Consider the following 21,518-nt stretch of genomic DNA (forward strand, 5'->3'; position numbering starts at 1 on the left):
GGCCTGCAACACGGCATCAATGACAACGTCTATTTCAAATGCCGTCAGTTCCCTTTTCGCAGTTATTTCTTGCCGACACAGTTGCATTGACTTGGGAATATCATATTCCTCCAAATTATACCGGCTACAAACACTTGACTCGTTTCATCGTACGATGCACCTAGCCTATGGGGGTATCCGCTAACTTTTTTCCAAATAGTGTATTTGAAGGCATTCACTGATTTTATTGTTCCCATCTCTAACTCAAGATCTGTTGCACTATCACTTCCAACTACTATCTTTTTGTTTTAACAGATTGACTTTCAGGCTTCAAACGTTTATATGCATCCAACAGTTTTCTCATCTGGTATTCTACATGCTCCTTGTCTTGTGTGACAACCACCTGATCATCAGCGAAAAGAAGAGAATATAAGACTTGTTGATCTATGAGATCTATGAGCACACTCATTCCAAGGCATTGTCTGTTCCAATCCTCTAAGTACATCTTAAACAACGTTGGTGACAGATAACATACCTGCTTGATCCCCTTGCTAGTAATAAATTCCCCTGAAAGTTTGTCCCAATCTTTATAGCAGATCTAGTAGATCCCTGGTACATCATCTTCACCGTCTGTATTGTTCATTCACATATTCAATACCTGCCATATTGTTATACTTGGGAGAGTGCCATAAGCTTTTTTCAGTTCTACAAAAATCAAATGGAGTTTTTTATTCTTAGCAATCTTTTTTTCGGATATTTGTCTTAAAGAAAATATATTATCCATGCAAGATATTTCTATAAAACCAGATTGTTCCTCCGATATTACTGAGGATGGCTTAAATTCAATTCTGTCCCTGATGAATCGACAAAATATTCTATTAACCGAACACATGACAGTTATTCCTCTATGAATTTTATGGTCTTTCTCATTGCCCATCTTATATGGCTGGATGATATATCATGACAAGTTCCACTATTCATAAAGGATATCCTCAGCCTGCAACCACTTCGTTGAATGTTATCGCCAGGACATGAAATGCTTTATTACCACCATACTTGACCATCTCTATTACCATCCCACCAGGACCAGCCGCCTTTTCATTCTTTGATACAAAAACATCCGCGTCATCTCCTTTAATGGCACTTCAAACGTCAGTTCTCTCGAGAATATCCTTAATATCTTTTAAAATCTTATGAGGAAATGATATTACGTCCTGCTCGAGATGTATAAGGGTCTCGTTCCTTTCGCACAAATGGCCATGTCTCAGAAGAGTGACTATATCCAACTAGAGGTGAAATTTTACTGTCTTTCCCATATTTCTTCTTTAGCTTTAATCGCCATTCTTTTCGTTTGTCTCTTGATAGTGTTGTACTCCTCTCTGTCCTGAAGAGTTTTACTGCTTAAGCATGTATTCTCCTTAACTTGTTGACTTATCCATTTTATTCCTTGCCTCTTACACTCTTCCAAGGTCCTCTTCAGCAGCTTTATGTATACATTTCTTTAAATGGTAATACAATTCAGATGCTATTCCCTCTCTGGTTCCTGACATATCATCTTGTAACTGTCCTATTTAGTATCTCAGGATTTTATTAACTCCAATATAATGACATTTACTATATTTCTAGTGTTTATTGTGTATCTCTGTATCGTTTCTTCTGTTTTTCCGAACCAAAAAACATACTGTCTTCGAGAGTATGATGAAACTAGTTTTACTCTTGTTTTGTTTAAAACAAACAAGCAAACAAAAAACTACATTTTTATGTTCCCTTAGCTTAATTAGACATAAAAATGTATTAGATGTCTCACAGCCAGGAATAATTTCATGAAGAAATTATGACTTTATGACGAGTCCATTTACTGAAACATCAAAGATCGGCAGAAAACATTACGAAGGACATCACTCTCAATAAACGAGTTGGATTTTCTAAAATGATGTAAATCTAGTGATCATCTTCCCAAGTTTATTAGATTTAATGAAATAATCCACAGTCATCGAGCTGCAAGAATCTATTATACAGCAAAGAAAGAGCTGCTAAACACACATCTGATACTTAACGGATTCAGGTAAATTAAATAACCATGTGGTTTTCTTATCCATCTCCTTGGAGCAAACTTTAGAAACAAGCATGTGGAAGCACATACAATATAGTACACTCTCAGGCTAATGAGATTCAACTCGCAAACAAGAAGAAAAAATATTATATACATTTAGAAGTTCTAAAAAGAGAGAGGAACGATATAGATAATTTAACTATAACAATCAACTACCATTGGATAAGAGCGTAGTAAATAAGTTCAGTTACCACCTGTCAGCAAGAGGAAAAAGTATTCTCAACAAAGGATTTAATGTAGCCATGTGTCCACGTAAAATGCCTCAAGAACATTTATTGTCTAAAACAGAAACAGCCACTTCCTTCTTTTCTCTCTCTCTCTCTCTCCCCAAGAGAGCAACTTATTACGTCTTGAATCGGTCCTCGCAATAAACAAAGTGCCACCGCAGAAAAGCAACGTTACCTTTGGGGAACGAAGAAAAGCACTAAAAAGTTAAGAGAAAATACAAACATAGTAATTCTTCTGGCAGATAAAAGGAATGTCCTATAATCCCTTCACACAGAGGACTATAATTATAAAATGTCGCAATTACTTAACACCGATATTTATATGAAACTTGAAAGAGATTCTACGCAAGAACTTCGAAATGGTACCAGTAATTTCGCCGAAACAAACATAAAATTTACGAGAGAAATTAAATAATTAAAAAATGTGACAGGGGTCCATGAATTCTTATAAATAATTCTCCATGAATTATATCAACAATACCGAACATTTTACATCTGTGATAAAGTACATTCACCTTAAAATAACGTCACTTCCTTTTTTTTTCGTTTTTTTTTTTTTTTCAAATTTTTCCAATGAAGAAGTAGTAATAACAGTAATGGGATATAACTCTCCATAAAAGTCATGGCGCTCTTTAACATGTTCATTGCCAATCACGCGATATCGCGCGATGCGAGTTCTCACCAAACGGCCCATCATGCGTTATCACGTTGACGTCGCTAACTAAATAAAAAAATAAAAAAATGTGGCCACCACACCAAATTCCAATTTTCAGCTTGGCAATGAACGATACGCGTGATGCGAGTTCTCACCAAACGGCCGATCACGCGTTATCGCGTGGACGTCGCTAACTAAATAAAAAATAAAATAAAAAATTGCCCACCACACGAAATTCCAATTTTCAGCTTGGCAATGAAAGTGTTAAACATTGTTCGTAGCTAGTATACATAGATACCAGCTACGAACAAAACTGAGTCCTGGCAATGGAATGGAGGAATCTTTATTTCCAGTGCTAGCAAAAATTCGAAGAAAAAGTTATGGACACTTTCTATCTCTTAAGATCAAAACTGGAAAAATACATTAATGATATTTTCTTGATATAAATTTTTAGTCAATACACACTCCAGAAGTTTTTAAATAATCTGAACGACCAACATCAAAAATCAAATTCACGATCGAGTTAGAAGCGAATGGTTCTCTTCCCTTTTTTTAGACTTCAACCTATTTCATTCTTTAGAGAGAGAGAGAGAGAGAGAGAGAAAGAGATTGAATATTAGTATACAGAAAACCAGCTACGCTAACATAGTGTATTAAAATGCTCAGTGTGATCATTATCGACCTCAGGAACTAGGGATATTATTAATATGAGGAACTGGAGTCAGCACTATTCATTACTGATGATGAAGAAATAATCAAAAGTGAATTTTGTTTTCGACCACATTTCAAAGGAATGGGTGTGATTTAAAAAAACAAAAAAGTTAGCAGACCTTTGATCCATCCACAGACATGCCTTAAAATTCATAAAAGCGAAATAAAAGAATATTTCCCCCCATTACAATCATATGAGAGATCTAGGGCCTCAGCTCTTCAAGTAATCTATGCTAAATGCTGCAGATCCTAACAATAATTCATCTAGATACCGAGTAAAATGACACACACACACACACACACACACACACACACACACACACACACACACACACACACACACACACACACACACACACACACACACACACATTGAACAATGGGAACAGGTATAGAACTATTTCAAACGACTGCGATTGTTTTTAAAATGTAATGACAGCATATTATAAAAGTCGAGGAAACACAAAAATAGAGTAAATTATTCTATTTATTTAAAAAAAAAACAGAGCATAAGTTATAGTGGAATGGCACTATGAGGTGTAAATATTAAATTAGTCAAGGAATACGACCTCACTATTTTGGTAATTAGACTACAGAAATCAACTTAGAGGGGAAACAATCAAAGCGATAAGAGAATGAAACGAGGGGTTCAGTCATAGCAGATCATAAAACAGAAAGTTTGGAATCTTTGATATGGAAAGATAGATCTCATGAACACTTGAACCACCCTTTTTAAGGGAATAATTCTATATAAAATATAGTTTATATAGTGGAACTGGATATCAGTTGCTATGAGCGTCAAAGTCGTTTGAGAAAGGCTATGATAATGGAGAAGTGGATAATGATTTTTTTATATTTTTAGGTTGTATTTTTGCTGTTTTGTTAAAATTATAATCTCTTGTATTGTATTGAATGGTGCATTGTCTATAAGATCAATGAGCTGAATATAATTTCACTAATTTATGATAAATTTGTAAATTCTAGTTTTTCATAAATCCCTTTTATATGGACTTGAATGTTTCATTGTATTCGGTTTCGATTCTGTTTGTTTTTATTAAACACTTGTACCTTTGTGTGAGCCTCTGAACTTCATTTCAGTGGTGAAACTTTGCTCATGAATATTGATAATCATAAGTTAGTAACGTCTGAAGATGATCGGGTAATTTTATATACGATTGAAAAGATGTAGAAATACCTACTTTTGAGCTTTCTGTTTCCTTAAGGGACTTCCACATAGTTGGCCTCTGTGTTAAGTCCACTGTATTCAGAGGTACGTACACCTCACCAATTGAGTCGTCTCTGCTGAAGCGATCGTAGTCAAACACATGAAGGTGTAAAATGGATTTCTGTAGTTTATGAAGAGGAAAACCTGAAACACAAGAATATTTATTGCAGTTAAGTAATGCTTTCATAATTATCATAATAATTGATTACAGAATTATAAAATTATTCTTATCATAACCAGTTATATGAAGTACATCACAGGATTCACAAATGAAATAAAATTGCTTATACAAGATACAAAAAAGCAGCAAATGAGATCATTGTACAGCGTGTACTAACCAGTGGGTAGTAAATATTTTGAGATCATAGTGATTATATACTATTTTTGGAGAGGTAAACTACTCGCTTATCCAGCAATTGAATATTCTCCTGTGGTTTCTGCAGCAAATACTAAATACATTCGTTAGAAATTAGTGCATAGAGCTGATGCATATTAACAATGATTCTTGTGAGAATCTTGACAAAACATTTTAGGAAATATACAAATTATAATAGTAATACCGATTTAAATTAAACTGTCTGGTTGTTGGAGCTTTGACACTGAAGGGTCAAGCGTTAAAGATATTCCAGATTTAAGTTTCACATTTTCACTAGCAGTGGCATCGTAAGAAATATGTGGCAAATGAAAAGCTGATCGGCCTTACTCGTACAATCTCGATAGAAGCGTCACCATAATGTCGATTTATTTAACTGTTATGAGAAGTGTGATGTAGTATAGTGCATTGTTGAATTGTAACGAGAGAAAGAAAAAAAGAAAGAACGTGCAATCAATGCTTCCTGTTGAAATGGGATTTTGGAGAAGTCGCATGGCAGTCATTCCTTGATAGAGTACCAAATGATAAGATTACAGATGATATGAGGGTGAATAAGACGATAATTGATCGGATAAATGAACGGCGTCTGTTGTGGTATGGCCACGTTCACGGAATGATTGATCACCGGCTGCCTCGCAAAGCCTTGGAGCCCAGTCGGGCAGCAAAAGAGGAAGACCTCGAAGCAACTGGAATGAGGAAGTAACAGAGATGATGGAGTTCCGTGGTTTAATTACAGATGACATGTGGGACTTGTAAAAATGAAACCTTTATGGTGAGGGACTCATAATGGGAAGAACTTTACATTTTCTAAAGTATTTGAAGTTTGAAAACTTTCAATATTTAATAAATTTAGACTGGCATTTTAATGTTTCGAGAATTTCGAGAAATTTCTAAAATCATAATATAGTATTTTTAACTAAACTTTTAAGTTTCGTTTAACATATGTATTTTTTTAAATTCCAAACGAATGAGAATTCTTAATACTACAGAAATACTGGCGTTTGTTTCTTAGATATATTATCATTAATGATTATTTCAAATTATAATTTTTGTCTACAGAATAGATTGCGTTATCACAAATTAATCAATAGTTTCGCACTGTATAAATTATTTAAATATATTAAATCAAGTTGTATCACTAATTGTTTTGTGTGTGGCGGCGCTAGTTACAATCACTGGTTATCAAAATTGACGGTTAGTTTTTCTAGTGAATAAACATCGAAATGCTACAGAAGTTTGCCAGTTCATATCATAAGATGTATATGTTTGGCTGATATGCTATTTTTTTCCGTTAGTCTTTTAGTTAACATAGTAATGACAGTATCTGATTTTTTTGTTCCTTCACTATTTCTAAATATGAGGTAGGGAAATATGCTAAGTTTTTTGCGTTCTTTTAAATCTTCTGTGAACTAAAACCTTTGATATCATGCGTGAAGTGAATGTTTCGTGCTGAGAATTTCTATGTAGCAACTCTGTGCTCTTCCTTGAATAAAAATCTGGATTACATATAATTTTTTGTACGCGAGAATTATGAACACGTTTGTTCTGGAATATTGAGGAATTACTTGATCAAGAAATGGTGGGTAAGTAAATTATAGTGCTGTTCTCGAATTGATTTCCTGCCTTATATTGATTTACAACAACCACAGGAGTACGCAAATCGAGTTGTTTCCTTGAATATAAGGTCATTTGTTGCTTCATTCGCTTTTGAATGAACAAAAAATTCAACACGATGATAAATTTAATGTAATAACTTTTCATATAAAGCATTTCTTTCCCCTCAAACAACAGACAATATTAACATAATTTCGGTTTAAATGAGATTAAACAGAAATGTAATTTTGTAGTAATTTATTGAAGATGTTTCTTTTGATATTGTCTACCCAGACTCCAAAAAAAAAAAAAAAAAAGGTTAAATACGGCTAAAACGTCTCGCCTACTCCCTATAAAGCGAATATAAGGCGTTAGCTGATTTATTTATTTATTTACTTTTGATGTATGAACTTACTTAATAATTTATTACTTGATTAGAGATGAACATTTTATTTATTTTTTTAATTGTTTATTTTTGAAATGTATTTCTGTGAATTCATCACTGTGAATGATGCTAACAATCGTCGAAAGCAGAGGAATTATTTGGTTTTTGCGATAAGGAGAGCTTTTTTTTTTCTCTTCTGCATTTTCATATTTCCTTATGTGAGTAATATCCATGATGTGCTGTCGGCTAGAGTGTAATTTGAAAAGCATTTTCACACGCGAGATATTTCTCTGTTTATACAAATCTGAAAATAATAAGTTTTGGTTATTTGAAGATAATATACATCGCTCCTTTTTATCGTTAGTATTTTCAGTGTCTCTTTGCGTAGAAATCGGACTGCCTAAGTTGTTCAATCGTGAAGGTGAAGGCTAGTATACGTTTCTGATCTTTGGGAAATAAATTGTCACTACCAAAGAGCTACTGTGGTTTCACGTTGACTGACAACGCGAATGTCATGCATCATATTATGAATGGCGTTAATAATAGTGACAAACAACGGCAGCCATTTTGCTTCGTTGGCCGTTGTTCGAGAAGTTAGCGATCATGGTCAATGAAGCCTGTGCTATAGGCAAATTTCAGAATTTGTCCTATAGCACAGGTGATTTTTGTCCATTTCTCTAAATGTCAACAAAAAAAGCTTTAGTGGGGCAGTTAATACGCTATTATCAGTGATTTTATATTATACTATTTTCGACTTATTCTACCTCAAATGAGATGTTCATCGAGTTAGCCTCCCTTTGATTATAACATTTGTTGAACGTATAAATCTTTACATCAAATTGTCTAGAAAACAAGACGAATATTTCTAATTGTGCTATAGAGTCATTAGGAATACCTCCGTAGTGCAATACGAAGAACGAAAGTGCATTTCCTTTTTCTTGCAAAAGACCAGAGTTGGATTCTCGTCGTGACAAGAAGAATCTTTATATGGTTTTTTTTTCAACTGAAGGTGAGTTAGCCGATCTCATGCGGAGATGGCAAGATCTTTTATACTGGAAACTATGGTTTTTCATCCAGTTTATAGATACATCGGCTAGAGAACACTTGCGAATAGACAAAAATACTATTAGTGGGGGTAGATGGCGTAATCTGCAGATGGTGGTGGAGTTTTCTGTATATGGAGAATTAAGACTCGTAGGCGATGGTCATTTAGAGAAGAGTGCACTCGCGCCTTGAGCTCTTAGATTCTTGGATGTGTCAGGTAATAATAATCATAATATATATCTTATTATTAATATAATATGCATAATCATAATAATTAATAATTGAATGCTCATTAAGCATTCAACTAAATTTGTGTTAGTAGGCATAGCTTTATGTACGGCCTTATTCGCATCAGTATTATGTAAACAACCAGTCAAACAAGCGGTTCCATTGATTTCACAAATAATTACCTGAACTGTTTTAATAATCAGTGAATCTAAAAAAAAATCAATACTCAAAGCAGGAGAAACGTTTGTGTATACAATATGTTTGCATGCAAGGGGAACATCTCGACCATAAAAGTATAGAAAGGTTTGCAGTTGAAAATGTATAACGCACATCCAGTTTATTTGGAGTAAACTTTAAACAAAGGGAATAAATCTAAAAACAAGTAATGAAGGAAAATATAAATAAACAAAGAATTAGGAAGATTTGAGATATGCAATATTAAGGTTAAAACATTTCATGAATGTAATTAATTATGCTTAAACTAAACCAAGGAAAAAACAAAGTTTAAAGATAGCTAATAATGAAAAAAAATTATTATTTATATAAATTTGTAAAATTGTTTCCTTTTCCCGTTTCGGTACTATTTATAAGTACCGAAACGGGATAAGTCCCTTTTTTTTCATTCCATTGTTCGTGAACTCCTTTCGTGTCATTTCCTCTTTATAAAAAAAAAAAAATAAAAAAAAAAAAAAAAAAAAAAAACTTTAGCAGTTGTTCAATATACGTAATAGTACTTTAATTTCAAATAGTCTTTAAAAATGCTGCATTACTCATCATTGTAATTGTCATTCTTCTTATCCAAGTTTGTTGCTTGTCATATTCTAAGTGGATATAATATTGTGAATGTTGGCTATTTGCGCCTGTGCAATAGTTCAGCGTTGGTGATTGTATTTCCTCTTAATTTACGAAGTGCAAATGAGCAACGTAATGGTCCATAACGTTGCTCATTTGCACTTCGTAACTTTAATTAATGGTGTTTATGATAAACTTCCTGTTCCCAAATGCAAAATGATGTCCGTTATTGGGATTTATTGGGATTATCCTTATGCAGGTAGATATAAATGAAACCAAGGTTAAGTGAGCGGGGATTATAAAATCACCTCTTATTGCGAGCCGTCTCCTTTACAGCATTGTTCGTTAACAGAGGTTTAAATGTAACTACTGATTAAAACCTAATTAAGCACGAGAACACGTGCAGTTGCAGATAGTTGGATTAGCGCAGAACTAACTAAGGCAATGAGGCGTCCGTTACGTTATGTCCATAAATTGCATCTATTCCCGGGAGGAAAACGAATAGTTTCCTGGAGCATTTAATGCTATCTGCGATTCACTAGCCTAGTTTGTTTTGGTAGAAAGATGGAAAGAAAAAGGTGATCGTGTTTTGACGTCGCTGAAACCTACTGCGCAACAGTGTTACCATGACATATTACAGTAAGACGTGAACTTCTTAAATCTTACTGTAGTTTGCTTGAATTTAATACAGTAATTAAAGGCAATATGCGTGATTTTGCATTTAACGTGTGTGTGTGTGTGTGTGTGTGTGTGTGTGTGTGTGTGTGTGTGTGTGTGTGTGTGTGTGTGTGTGTGTGTGTGTGTGTGTGTGTGTGTGTGTGTGTGTGTGTGTGTGTGTGTGTGTGTGTGTGTGTGTTACGAGCAAATTACACCAACGGGAATTAATTGAATATAGGAAATAGATTCTGTTCTTTATTTCAAAAACTTCTCTTCTTTCATAATTCATCTTCTCTGTGTGAAAACAAGTTATTTTGAGACTGTAAATGGACGATTTTATTAAAATATGCTATTCGGCGTCGATGAAATTAAATAACATTTGAGATTTAGGATATATACAGAATGGCGATGTGGTTCAGTTTTAGTTTCTATCGGAACATACGAACTAATAATAATTCCACAATGGACTGGGATCGCAATAAAAACTTTGCCGTTTTCATTTTGGATTCGGTAGGATAATTTGTAGCGGAAAAATTAGGAAAAGCAAACATATTAGGAAAATGATGTAGTGTATATAAGCTAAAAACGAAGTACACTACAACGTGTAATAACTTTGACACACTCATCGGATTTCTGCAAAAGTACCAGCACATAACATCTTTTGAACAACAAATTTGTAGACTTTGCAATGGTTCTCATAAAAATAAGAGATATATGAACAATATTGTTCTTGAAGTTTCGTTATAAAGCAACTGTTTTTATTGAACAAGAGATTTAAATAATAAGAGCCGTCCTGACTTAATGAAATTTTGTATTTATGATTAAGTGATTCGTTTTATTTGTACACCTTTAATGGTTAAATTAGGTAAAAATAATTATACCTGCAGTATATAAAATAAAAATGGCTCTCTTGATTCAGTTGGTGTGATGAGAATGGTGTCACTACGTAAAAAGGCGATTACGGGACATGCTATTTCGTAATTGTCTATGAACATATTCTTGTTGTGAGAGAGAGAGAGAGAGAGCCTAGAATCGAAGGTCCGTTTATTGTAGTATTTATATTTAGTTTATATTGTATATTGTAGTCTATATTATTTTCCTGTTGAAATACATTCCAAAATGTATAAGTCTTTATTCTGACGGTCTAACCTTATGTTGCATGAAAAGTTACCACCAGGCTATGCATGAACCTCTTTTCCAAAAAAAAAAAAAAAAAAATATATATATATATATATATATATATATATATATAGACTGTAATTCAACCTTTGTTTCTTGAAGGAAAATATTTTCTAATAAGATCACCTATGTCGAGAAGGAAAGCACATCCTGCTTTTTTTTGAATTATGCATACTCTGCAAAATTCAAATGATCTGGTATCATAAAAAAGGCATATTTTTCTCTAAAACAGTTTTAAATAGACCAGTTTAAATAAGATTTGAAATTGTGATGAAAAAAATTATTAATATCTGAATAACTAAATTTTATTAAATTTATATTTCCAATAAGCCTCATCCAAAATGCTCATTCCGTGCATACAGTTAGTGGATGAACTAACAACGTGACAGTAATAGATTAGTGTTATGGATTTTCTGAAATGCACGTAATAAGAATATTTATACTCTGCTTGTTAATAAGAATTGAGCTTATTTCCTTATTGAAATGCATTTCAATTTAGTAATTCTAATTCCTTATATTATAAATAAATTTAACTTGGCTTACTAAATGGCTCCAGTGGCTTTCGATTTATAACAACACGGTGGTTTATTTTTTATTTTCCATTTTGTGCCATTTGTCTGTTATGAGAAATGCCCACTAATTGCAAAATTAAATGTTCCAAAGGGAAGTCAGAACAACACGCACGAGTTCTCGGTGACCAAAAGAACATAATTTGAAATCCATTTAGGCAGGCGTACATCTATTAAGCCTCTTCAACCAAAATGAACTTAAAGAAGGAACTAAAGAGAGAGAGAGAGAGAGAGAGAGAGATTATTTCGTACTTACTAAATTTTAGAAATGTCAATGAGAAAAACATGGAGAGTGTTAGAAATAGTAATAATACACTAAGAACAGACGGTAAAAATTAGCATAATTGCGTAAGTCTTGAGCTATCACAGTCTATTTTAGATGTAACTACTATTATACACAGCTCCAGTTTATTAAAATTTCACCATCTTGATGGTCAGAGAGTGCACCTTAAAGAGATAGAAAGAGAGAGAGAAAATGAAGGCAAGTGAGCTGCTATTCCTTCTTATTGACACGTATAAAATGTAAACGAAGCCATTGAACATTCTGAGAACTGTGTGCAGGTTCTGTGCATTGAATCATCTCTATAAACAGCGTAGTCAGATCCCTTCAGGAAGTGCGATTAGAACAACTGACCATCAAACGAACTTTAAAGGAATATTTTTCTTCATGAGCCTTGATTTTTTTTACCCTGTTTACTTCAAACGAGTGAGAACAACACCAGATAACTATTCTTCGATTTCCCTTCTCAAGAACGGATACTGATTTCAGAATTATTTCTTTTATCTTATTTATTTATTTTTTGTTAGTGATGTAGTAGTAGCGAATCCAGAACGTACATTTATTTTTCCTGTATACGCAAAGGAATTAAGCTATCACCTAAGATAAAAATATGCACCGTCCGTATTAAATGTTTAATGTGATAACGTTTGTAACATAAAAACACGAGAAACTATTTTATCTTTTATCAATGAACATGGATGTGTACGTATGATGATTTCGTAGGCAAGTGTCTTAGTTGTTTGCTTGCTGAAACGTGCCAGTTTCTGGCTCCAGTCTAAGCATTTTGAACTGATGTGGATGTGCGTGTTTTTGCTTATTTAACGGCAGAAGTTTTTGTAGAAGACGTGATGTGAATCTACCGATCAAAAAGTGATGCTCATATCTATTAAATGAAAACGATAAAATGTTTAATAGACCAAAAACAAGAATAAATATTGTTTGAAACCCGCATATGTACATTCTATGTCTTGTGATTGAATCCGAATTTTGAGGCTACGTGTTTTATCGTACTCATTAATAAAAGAACTGCAGCAGTTTTTCCACGATAGTCCTAGTTTTCTAAATATTTATACATTTTTTGGAGAAACTTCAGAAAATATTTTGCAACATTCACTGAAAATAGTTAATTAGATGGTAACATTAGTGTGGAGTTATGTTTCTTGCTCATCTTCTTTGGGATATTTTTACCTTTTTTTTCGGGCGGAGATCTTTATAAGTAAGTAGGCAAGGGGTATCCTGAGTCGAATGCTGTTTTCGTGTAATGATGCTTCCTCTGCGTCACTGGATACTGAGGAGAACAGTAATAACCACCGACAGCCTAGCGGTGGTTTGTTCTATGTGCTATGGCGTGCTATGGCGATATGTCGTTTCAGTTATCCTAATGGGTGCCGTGCGTGTCATATTGATCCCTTCTTCATAAATAAGCTGCTTCTGGGGACGTTCATGATGCTCAGCACGTATTATCTTTGTCCCCTACGGATGCTATTTCACGTCTCTGAGTTAGCCAACTGCGAGAAAAAGAGAGACAAAGAAACAGCTTGTTTATTCTGAGCTCTAGGACAAATAATAAGCTTGGAAGTTAACCTTTCGGATCATTTTTTTTCTCGCACTAGACCATAGCCTAATAGATTTTAAACACAGATTTATAGATCCCGTCTCAAGGTAATGTTTCCGTTGGTATCCGGAACTGCTGATGGCTTCATGATTCAGACGAGCTAATATGGCTTCTGTCATGAATCACGTTTACCTATGATTATCTGGGAATTTAGGAATGCATTTTATACATCAGTCACAACAAAAACATCTCTACAGTATTGAATTGCTTTGATATTGGTATATTTAGGCTGTACGTTCTGCGGTCAATTTTTCGGAGAGATGCAGTTAAAACTCTTGTTTCCGGTAGGAACAGCACCCTGTCTGTCTGTACTAAAGATTGACTAACTCGAGAACAGCCCATAAAAGCCTAGAATCGAACCTATAATATAAGTTCCTTTATTGTAGTCTTTATATTTAGTTTCTATTGTATATTGTGGTCTATATTGTTTTCCTATTGAAATGCATTCTAGAATGTATAAGTCTTTATTTTGGCAGTCTAACCTTATGTTGCATGAAAAGTTGCCACCAGGCTACGCATGAACCTCGTTTCAAAAAAAAAAAAAAGTATATTTTTTATACTGTAATTCAATCTTTGTTTCTTGATGAAAATGTTTTCTAATAAGATCGCCTATGTCTAGAAGGAAAGCACATTATCCTGTTTTTGTGTATTAGGCATACTCTGCATAATTCAAATGATCTGGTATCATAAAAAAGGCATATTTTTCTCTAAAACAGTTTCAAATTGACCAGTTTAAAAATAAGATTTGAAATTGTGATGAAAAAATTAGTAAATATCTGAATAACTAAATTTTATTAAATTTGTATTTCCAATAAGCCTCATTCCGTGCATACAGTAAGTGGATGGACTAACAACGTGACAGTAATAGATTGGTGTTATGGATTTTCTGAAATGCACGTAATAAGAATATTTATACTATGCTTGTTAATAAGAATTGAGCTTATTTCCTTATTGAAATGCATTTCAATTTATTAATTCTAATTCCTTGTAGTATAAATAAATTTAACTTGGCTTACTAAATGGCTCCAGTGGCTTTCGATTGATAACAATACGGTGGTTTGTTTTTATTTTCCATTTTGTGCCATTTGACTTATGAGAAATGCCCACTAATTGCAAAATTAAATGTTCCAAAGGGAAGTTAGAACAACACGCACAAGTTCTCGGTGACCAAAAGATCATAATTTGAAATCCATTTAGGCAGTCGTACATTTATTAAGCCTCTTCAACCAAAATGAACTTAAAGAAGGAACTAGATGTCCATGAGAGAGTGAGTGGAAGAATCCGCGCGCGCGCGCACGCGTGTGTGTGTGTGTGTGAGAGAGAGAGAGAGAGAGAGAGAGAGAGAGAGAGAGAGAGAAAGAGAGTTTTCAATTAATTGGATTACCCTATTCTTGATCGCATCAAGCACTCTTGGGAAAGCTTTAGGTTTAACATCAAATAAGTGAGCATTATTCTATGCTTGGAATTTGGGATTTATGCAAAGTAAACAATTTTATAAGTTTTTTCAGTGACAAATTACAAGCTTTGTTTAGGGTCTGAAGAAGCGATGACTGAAATGTATCTAAACTGGAAAAGACCAGAAATGTAAGTCATCCCAAGAAGAGAGAACTGGTCCAGTTTGATGATTGGGCATTATCATCAATAAGTGGAAAGTGACGTAAGATGTTGCTTGCGAGAGATAAGACAGGACTGTTGGCAACATTGAAGTTCATAAAATTATTACACGGAAGTACACTATAGAATTAGGTATCAAAGTTTAAGACATTGGTAGAAAACCTGAAGCTTATAATCAGTAGACAGTAAACAATTTGTCGTTTGGATAAGTTGAGTGGCATGTGGAATGGAATAGCGTATAGGATTTGAGGTAATTTATGTACAGGACAAAGAGAATGAATGAAAGTGCAGAGCTTTTCTATACTCCAGCACCAATAGAAAATTTGAAGAGAAGAAATCGTCAGTCTTGATGCATAGTGATCGACCTTCGTTTGTGTATATAATTCACTTCGTTATTGGACCAAGACGATGAGCTCAATGCGACAGTAGGCTTTGAAAAGAAACTGTACTGTCGTATTGCTACTGCATTTATGGATAACAGTGTCTAGAGTGCATAGCGAACATGATACGTAGAACAACGATTAAACATCAACCCAATAACTATCTGGCCGATGACAACTTTTTTGACGAAAAAAAGCTGCCAGAAAGAAAGACAGTTACAATTTCGGGTATTAGTTGTATTCTCGCGCGGCGAGAGATTACCACCCTGCTTATCGAAGGACTGAAATGGTTTGAAAATACTCCATACAGGGTGTTCGGGATAAATTTGACAGTTTCGTAAGGAAAAAGAAAATCTTCTTTGTATCTATTAAATTTAATGAATTGGCAAAAAAACATTACAGGCAGAGTTAATTACAATACTATCAACAAGATTTACTCAAAATAACCACCATTAGCATCGATCACAGCTTCAATTCTGCTTCGGAACCTCGAACAAGCTGATGCTACAGTCTCCCTGGGAAGGGCCGCAAAAACTGTTTTAATTTTATCCATTAACTGGGCTTTTGTATTACTGGAAGTGCGATTGGTGTCTTTTTCAACTGCGCCCCATACAAAATAATCCATGGGGTTAAGGTCTGGGGAGTTTGGAGGCCAAACATTTGGACTGGTGAAGTCGTAGAAATTTTCAGACAACCATTTTTGACTTTTCCCAGAGGTGTGGCAAGGGGCCGAATCCTGCTGCCATACATACGGCCTACCATTGGCTACCCTTGTTATCCAGGGCTTGACTACAGTTAGCAACTCCACGAACAAAGCCCGAATTCCAATGCCAGGGTTCTTCAACACCTGTTCCTGCAGATTTGCGAGGAATTCTGCTGTACGAACGCAATCAGATCGTCTGCTAGGGATCTTTCTTCTTGCTACATCCTCGTAGTCACCATTGCAAGTCTCTAGTTCATGCCTGATTGTTTTTACTGTATTCAGGGAGCATTGGGCAGCAGTCGTAATATCCTTATTTTGATGGCGGGCACGAATCATCATGATACAAGTTATTCTCTTCCATGATTCAGGTGGGTTCCAGCTATCCATCCTTTCTGACATCTTGTATATGAATGAAGAAGGGTCCAAACTTTTAAATGAAGAGAAGTGTGTGTTAATACATGTAACTTACGGAAAAATATAATTAATTATAAATATGTCAAATTTATCCCGAACACCCTGTATTTGGTCGATAGAGCAGAGTTTCTGTATAACCTAATGCTTACGCCACTCACGATAATAATACTGATGTGTTATAGATTTTTAAATTTGGTGAGTGAAAGCCACATAACGGGTACAGAAAGCACAATAAAGCGGACACCGAATACTTCGGGAGTGTAAAGGAATTGACTGGTTCGGAGAATCCTGGTTCTGGTTTCTGCGCTGACAGGAGGCTAGGGTATGGCAATGCCAGAATGAATGGACTCATAATGGATGTAATCTATATTTCATGCTGATAATAGTGGTGTGATGGTCGCAGGGTGTTTTCTTGGTGATAGTAGGTTCTCTGATACTACTGGCACGATGAATGAATGTACACAACTTCGCTGCACTTGAATATTGTTACCCGAGCAAGTTTATCTCCTAAAGTTTATCCATCTGGTAATAATCACCTCCACCAGAATAATGCACTATCAGAAAATCATTTGGGAACCGTTCTAGAAGCACGAGGATGACTATCATACTTCACAAGGTGCCCCCAGTCACCAGTTCTAAAGTCGACTGAACATTATGTGGTGGGAAGAGGCCAAACGATTTGTTCTCAAGAGGGATCTGCCACATTCGAATCTATTGCAGCTACTGGATACACATTCCACGGAGAAATCGCCGTGGAATGCTTTCAACACACCTCTTAGAATCCATGCCATTCCGAACACAGATTGTTAATTATGACTAAAGAGTGGCATGCATGCTAGGGTGGGAAACCGAATTGGGGTCTGTAGCTTGATCAGAGTCCATTTAGATTACATCGTTTCTTCCTTTCTTTTTTTTTTTTCTCTCGTATTATTCATTTTACTCATCTGTCATTGAAATGCGTTCTTGCATTTTAAAGCATTAATACTTGAATGGTAATTCATTTGAATATGGGTACATAAAAAAATAAACAAAAACACCTAAAAGCATATGTGTATATGTAATAAATGGTGGCATGAGTAGTTTCCTGATTCACTTTACTACATAATTATGACTGCAGTACAAACACTATTTAGATTTTGCGTCATTCATTAATCCTGAGTAAATGTACCTGTCACATTATGTTCATTATACAGCGTCTGCTGAAATGTCGCAAAGAGATCCAATGCCAACTAGTTTCATGCTTCTCTCGCGAGTCACACTTTTCTGCTTACGTAAGAAAGTTTCCTAAATATACATAGAAACGTAGGCGTCTGTCTAATTCTTAAAGAAGATTTTGCTGTTCTACGTCCCTGCCATTCTTCGGAAAAATTGTTCGCTTTAAAACAATCAGAGAACATTACATAATTTTAATTGCTGTTTTAAAATTGTTCCTCATTCTGCATCACCATCTATTTTTGTACTTATTTAGTATGCTTTCATAATTCAACATTTCTCGGCATGTAATGCCATCTAGTGGCCATTGTATAAAACCTTCTGATGCTCTTCCAAATATTAACAGAATGCTTTATGATGATTAATAATTTAGATGAATAATAATGAAAATTATCAAATTCGTCTTATGGGGAAGATAGCTAAGTCTGCGAGAATATACTAACTTACGATGAGATGTTTTGGTAAATGAATTTCTGTATTTAAAATAGGTAGGAATTATTAAACGCATGCCAATAAACATGCCACATCTTGTTGAAATGTTCACTCATGTTTTAGCAATTAAGATTACGTAAGAAGTCGATCAAATGATAAATATGTAATGGACAAGATGAATTTTCATCCTTCTCCCATATCTGCAGTTTTATTTTAAAATTAAATTAAATAAACGATTTAAAACTTACTCCTCTGTTCCAGCACAGACTGGTGCTTCCAAATGTATTAGATCTAATATCAAATGCAAGCATCTAACGATTCGTGCTTTTTAACAAGTTCTGTTAACAGTGTTATTTTGCGATTCGTATTTAGACACTGTAGAGAATTTTTAAAAAATCTGATTTTAGCGTGTTACTTATTGCAGCTTTATTTCGTAGCATTGTTAACTTCAAATGCTTGTATTTCGGTTCAAAATGTTGAAGACCTTATAATATTGAAACTGACTGTAATTGGATAACATAATTGGTTCAATGTTCATTGTCTATGTGTAGGTATTTTCATTTCACAGACTTCATAAAAACGATCGTATAAGATTTAACTTAAGCCTACCTAGAATAGTTTAATACCTTTCTCTGCTCAAAACTCAGATTGTTTCTTGAAGAAGGTGATTCTATTGTTTCCTATTTTAGAGTCCTAAATCAAACACTGTTGCACGCAAGTAATAACTAAAGTTATGTTCGCTCTAGAATTGCGATTGGTTTTGTCAATTTTATTTTATTCTTTTACCTTTTTATTTTTTGACGTTTCTCTAATTCGATTCCCAAAGTTGATTTCCAATGTCATTTATTGGCAGACAACTTCGAAAGCAGTTTGTAAAATAATCGCTTGCAAGTAATGTTTTGCAGTTGTGAATGGCGCATCCTAATATAGTGCAGGATATCTCCAAGGCATTCGGTTGGGTTAGTTGAAATTACAGATAAATCAACTAAAGCTGTGTCTGATAACTGCATGTGTTCTTCAAACCTGTTTTTTTTTCCTCTTTAGCCATGAAAACCTCACATTTCTAGAAGGTCTCACACACTAATAAAAATCTTGAAACAGAAATTCCTAGTTTCATTTCCCATCACACACTACATTTTGATCCTAGTATCTGATATACAGTAAACTATTTAGCTGCACAAACGTCTGTCGCATTAAGCTCCATTTCATTCACCTTACGCTTGTGGTATCCAGTTTTGTTATTTTTCTAACTTAACCACGCTACCGACCAAGACGTCTATAGACGTCAAGTTTATCATGGATGCGAAGTGCATATTAAAATTGTCATACCATTGATATTACATTGAAATATATGATGGATACGAAGCATGTGAGGATGCGTATTTGATCCATAATGGCCGGTGAGGTGGTTTTAATCCATTCTCGGCCTGTTCGCAGATGTGAGAAACTGATAAAAATATTTAAAGGAGAATTATGGATATATTGTTTTAATGACATGTATATATATTATATATATAGTATACTGTATAGTGTCTTTATTTTATTTTATTTATTTATTTTCGATTTGCAGCGATTTGCAGATTATGAAATACGTTGCTGTGTTACCTTGTAGATCCATATTTTAAGGAGGATTGTTTTAAATATTAACTTTACCGTATATCAACCTTTTGTGGTCAAAATAATAAGATAGTTTTATCAAAAAGATTTCATAAAAACAAACCTGATTTATGGAGCCTAATGATTTTGTTTAAAATAAACAAAGCCATTTTTGTTAATTTTGTTAAGAATAAACAATTTCTTTTAGTAAACAAGTGAATGTCACATATCACAACTTATGGAACGAGCAATTGTTAATAAGATGAGGTGCAATGCTTTTTAATCCTTCGCTGATTTCATAGATAGCAAGTATAATACTTCACCATTAGAGTGGTATCCACGCAAACCGGCATATTTTGATTATCAAATTACCTAAAGTTCCAAAACTTAGGAGTAAAAAGAATTCCCTTGGGCAAATTAAAAAAAACAGTATGTGTATGGGGAGGATATCACCTAAGGTGATGTTTCTCTTTCTAACACTTTATAAGACACTGGTTTTCAATAAATGAAATTTATTATTATTATTTTTTTTTTGATTAATTACAGAAATGTTTACTTTCGAAAACGCAAAACTTCGCATTTAAATACTTTCCAATACTAAACACTAAGGCTGGTTCCTTAGTGTTTCGAAATTTTCTTTTATATCTGATATATATATCAGATGAAAACTTGCATTTCTTACAAGCTGCCATAAAAATAACTAGTTTTCTATAATACATTTTTTAAAGATCCTATTACCTTTCTAAAAACGAGCAAGTTGTGGAAGTCGAGCTGACGTGCGCCTGGGCATCACCAAAAATAGTCTTTCATTTTATTCTTGGCTGCCCAAATGAAAGCGCTTGGTAGGCTGGTTACAGCCTGCAGGTGGTACGTTGGGCATAGTTGTCGTAAGCTTAGTAGGCTGAGATATTAAAATGACTGAAATTAGTTGATCGACGCGTAAAGCTTTCATTAGAGCTTTTCACCTGGAGGTGAGTTAGCTGGTCTCATGCTGTAAACTTGATTTTGTTTTGTCCATCAGAACCGGGAAATCACTCAATAGAACACACGCACTTTACAGACAAGAATACTTAGAGGCATAAGGCTAACTAACCACCTTACCCCTCGTATTACGGTTAGGAAATTCAAGGATACTTGGAAGGCCAATAACCAATTAAATAAAATAGCAACTTCTGAACTATACATTGTGAAAGAAACTTATTCGTCACAATTTAAATTTAAAATTTAAAATTCACAATAACGTAAGTTAAAAAGAAAGATAGCAAGGATAACAGGCTATTTTATCCTCACCTTCAAAATATAAAGTTTCGTTCCACTTCGGGTTTAGTGTTCGATGTTTTATCTTGGTTTCCAATTTTCGTTTCTTGTCTGGCAATAGACATACTTTCACATAAGGATCGCTGGTGCCTGAAAAGATATTAGACTCATTAGTCTCGAATATAATGGAAATTAAAACAGGTTTAAACACAAGGGATACGATCATGTTTCATTACCGAACAAAAGCAGTGCAATAAACGAAATAACTATCAAGATCGTACTTGC

General features: G+C 34.3%; 1 protein-coding gene across 1 annotated transcript in view; it reads right to left on the minus strand.

The window, feature by feature from the left end:
* LOC150109148 (synaptotagmin-7-like) overlaps window positions 1–21,518 on the minus strand; it is a 100,679-nt gene that overhangs the window by 53,839 nt on the left and 25,322 nt on the right. The window contains exons 3-4 of the mRNA XM_090401710.1: window positions 21,267–21,383; window positions 4,885–5,054 (exon numbers count right to left, since the gene is read on the minus strand). Of these exons, the coding sequence (XP_090257836.1) occupies window positions 4,885–5,054; window positions 21,267–21,383 (287 nt within the window). The remainder of the gene's footprint in view (window positions 1–4,884; window positions 5,055–21,266; window positions 21,384–21,518) is intronic.

This window comes from Typopeltis vanoorti, chromosome 2 (assembly GCF_054136105.1).
Source record: "Typopeltis vanoorti isolate ZY-2024b chromosome 2, IOZ_Tvanoo_1.0, whole genome shotgun sequence".
NCBI classification, from domain to species: Eukaryota; Metazoa; Arthropoda; class Arachnida; order Uropygi; family Thelyphonidae; genus Typopeltis; species Typopeltis vanoorti.